Source organism: Pelophylax lessonae (assembly GCF_965119305.1).
Source record: "Pelophylax lessonae genome assembly, chromosome: 2".
Taxonomy (NCBI): domain Eukaryota; kingdom Metazoa; phylum Chordata; class Amphibia; order Anura; family Ranidae; genus Pelophylax; species Pelophylax lessonae.
The window spans coordinates 318,372,883-318,375,430 of NC_138769.1; the positions used below are offsets into that span (position 1 = coordinate 318,372,883).

Consider the following 2,548-nt stretch of genomic DNA (forward strand, 5'->3'; position numbering starts at 1 on the left):
TTTTAGAGAAAATATACTCACCTTACTTCCTTCTTCCTCCCCTCGGCGGCCACGGCGATTCGTCACTTCCTGGCTTTTGCAATGATTCCTGGGAGCTGAACGTCATCGCTCCCAGGAATCATTGCGCCTGCACCGGCCCCGACGTCAGTTCCGGGGCGCGCGCGTCATTCCCTTCTAAACAGCTTCTGGGCATGCCCAGAAGCTGTGGAGGGATGACGCGCGCGACCCGGAAGTGACGTCGGGGCCGGTGCAGTGCATCGTGGGACCGAAGAAGGAGGAAGAGGACCGAAGAGGACGCGGAAGAGGATCGTGCTGGCTTCAAGCTGCCCACACCCGAGATGGCAGCGCTGGAGAAGACAATTTCAAGGTAAGTATTTCTCCTGAAAGGTAAGTGCAACCCGGGACAGATCAGAGGCTAGCCATTGTGGAATGTGCTAGCCCTGACTGTCCCGGGGGTATTTTTGTAAAAAAATGTATAACCAGGGTGGAACTCCGCTTTAAAGTAGAACTTTAGGTAAGACTTTTTTTTTCATATTAGAGTAAGGGGAGGGTTATAACCCCTGTCAGATTTTTTATTTATTTTTTCCAACATCTGTGTCCCATTGCAGAGATTTCCCTTCACTTCCTGTCCCATAGCCAAACAGGAAGTGAGAGGAAATCCCTGCAAATTAGGGGAATTCCTGGGGTACCCCAGGTCACCAGAACTAGTGTCCCCATTGGAAGTTTTTGCCCTCTATTACTTTCTGGGGATAACCCCAAATTTGGGATATATTTTTATTTTCACTTTCAATGATAATGAACAGGACAAACAGAGCGTGAATCCCCTTAGCCACTTTCCAACCGACCGCCATGTATTTATTGTGGCAGTGTGACTCTATTGCGCGAAATGACGTACCTGTACGTTGGTTACAATAGCCACCAGATGTTGCGATCCTGCCATGATTGGCTAGGGGGGATGTCAATCAGTGGGTCCAGCGGACAAAACGTCCACCAGCCACCTGCGATCATCCCTGGGAGAGACAGAACAGCAATCTGCCTATGTAAACAAGGCAGATTGCCGTTGCGCAAGGGGACAAGATGGAGATCTTGTGTTACTACTAAGCAGGAACCCGGATCTCGGTCTTCCCCCAATCAGTGCACCCCCCCTTTACATACACACACACAGTTAGTTCAGCCTTTAAAAGATTGGGTGAGTGTTCAGAAAAAACGGGGCGGAGAGCTGAAATTACACTCTGCAGAGCTCAGTGAGGAGAGCTCTGAGGGCTGATTGGAGGGGAGGGACGGGACACACTCCCATTCACGTAGCACACCGGAACAGAGCTGAGGCTGTCAATCAGCTGGAGGTCTCTTCCCCGTCACCATCTTTCTCTTGGTGTCAGGAAAACTTATCAGAAGTGACTCATTGTGCTTTTGAGACACAAACTATAGAGGGATATATTTTGTTTGTATTTCTGGTCTGATTTTTACAACCACTAATTAAAACAATATTATAGCAGTGGGGGTGCTTACAAGAGTTTTCACTCATATGGCTTAAAGTGGCACGATGGCTTCTATGCCAGTGCTGACAACTTGGTCTGGTCTCTTTTCAGGTGCGAGATCTTGGAGCTATCTTGGTTGGCTGGGCCAGAATAACAGCTCTGACGCATGCACGTGGAAGTTTGTTCACTCCAATACTGAGGTATGCCACAAATGTGTGTTAAGACATAACTAAAGTCACCCATACATCAATGGTCCAACTCCAGCACAAGATGATATCACTACTGGGAATGCACAGGAGTTCAGTGCTCTTGGCACACAGACGCTGTGCAAAGAAATACTGTTTTTAACTTGTAAACAAGTGTCAGAAATAGGCCTGGTCCTTTTAAAGCTGTGTTCCAACCTCCCCCTCCAAAAATGAAAAGTCAGCAGCTACACATACTGTACACATACTGTAGCTGCTGACTTTTAATATTAGGACACTTACCTCTCCTGGAGTCCAGCGATGTCGGCACCGCAGCTGATGTTTCCATTGGCTGGCGGTTGCTGCCATTGCCAGTAAGGGAACCCGGCAGTGAAGCCTTTCGGCTTCACAGGCAGGTCCCTACTGCGCATGCGCGTAGCATGCTGCGCATTCGGATTGGTGTGGCGGGGGGAAGGAGGAGGGGGCCAAACTTTCGTAGGACAGCGCTGCGGCACCATATCCTGGAAGTGGGAAAGGGTACCTGTCAAAAACAGGTACCGCCCCCTGAAAGGTGCCAATTGTGGCACCGGAGGGGGGAGGAAGTAAATGAGCGGAAGTTCCACTTTTGGGTGGAACTCCGTTTTTAAGTGGTTAAAAATATTGATTTAAAAAATGTTGACACATAATCTAATAGGGTTCCATTCTATTTTTATATTCTAGTTGCATAAAAAACTATGGAAACTGTAGGATTCCAGCAGCCGAGCAGGATGGGTAAGTTGAACAATGTGTTTTCAGATAACTCTCATTGGTAAAATTCTGGATTTTTCACTGTGCCCTCTGTTACAGCACCAGCACTACATCCAGTTGGCAGTTCTTACACGGACTGGC

At 48.3% G+C, this 2,548-nt stretch overlaps 1 protein-coding gene across 1 annotated transcript in view; it reads left to right on the forward strand.

The window, feature by feature from the left end:
- The first annotated feature begins 1,613 nt into the window (after nt 1-1,613).
- The window catches only part of CEP85 (centrosomal protein 85), a 50,818-nt gene continuing 49,883 nt past the window's right edge, over nt 1,614-2,548 (forward strand). Inside the window, exons 1-3 of the mRNA XM_082246886.1 lie at nt 1,614-1,678; nt 2,381-2,431; nt 2,507-2,548. The exon at nt 2,507-2,548 is cut by the window's right edge and continues 93 nt beyond it. Of these exons, the coding sequence (XP_082103012.1) occupies nt 2,395-2,431; nt 2,507-2,548 (79 nt within the window). The 5' untranslated portion in view covers nt 1,614-1,678; nt 2,381-2,394. The remainder of the gene's footprint in view (nt 1,679-2,380; nt 2,432-2,506) is intronic.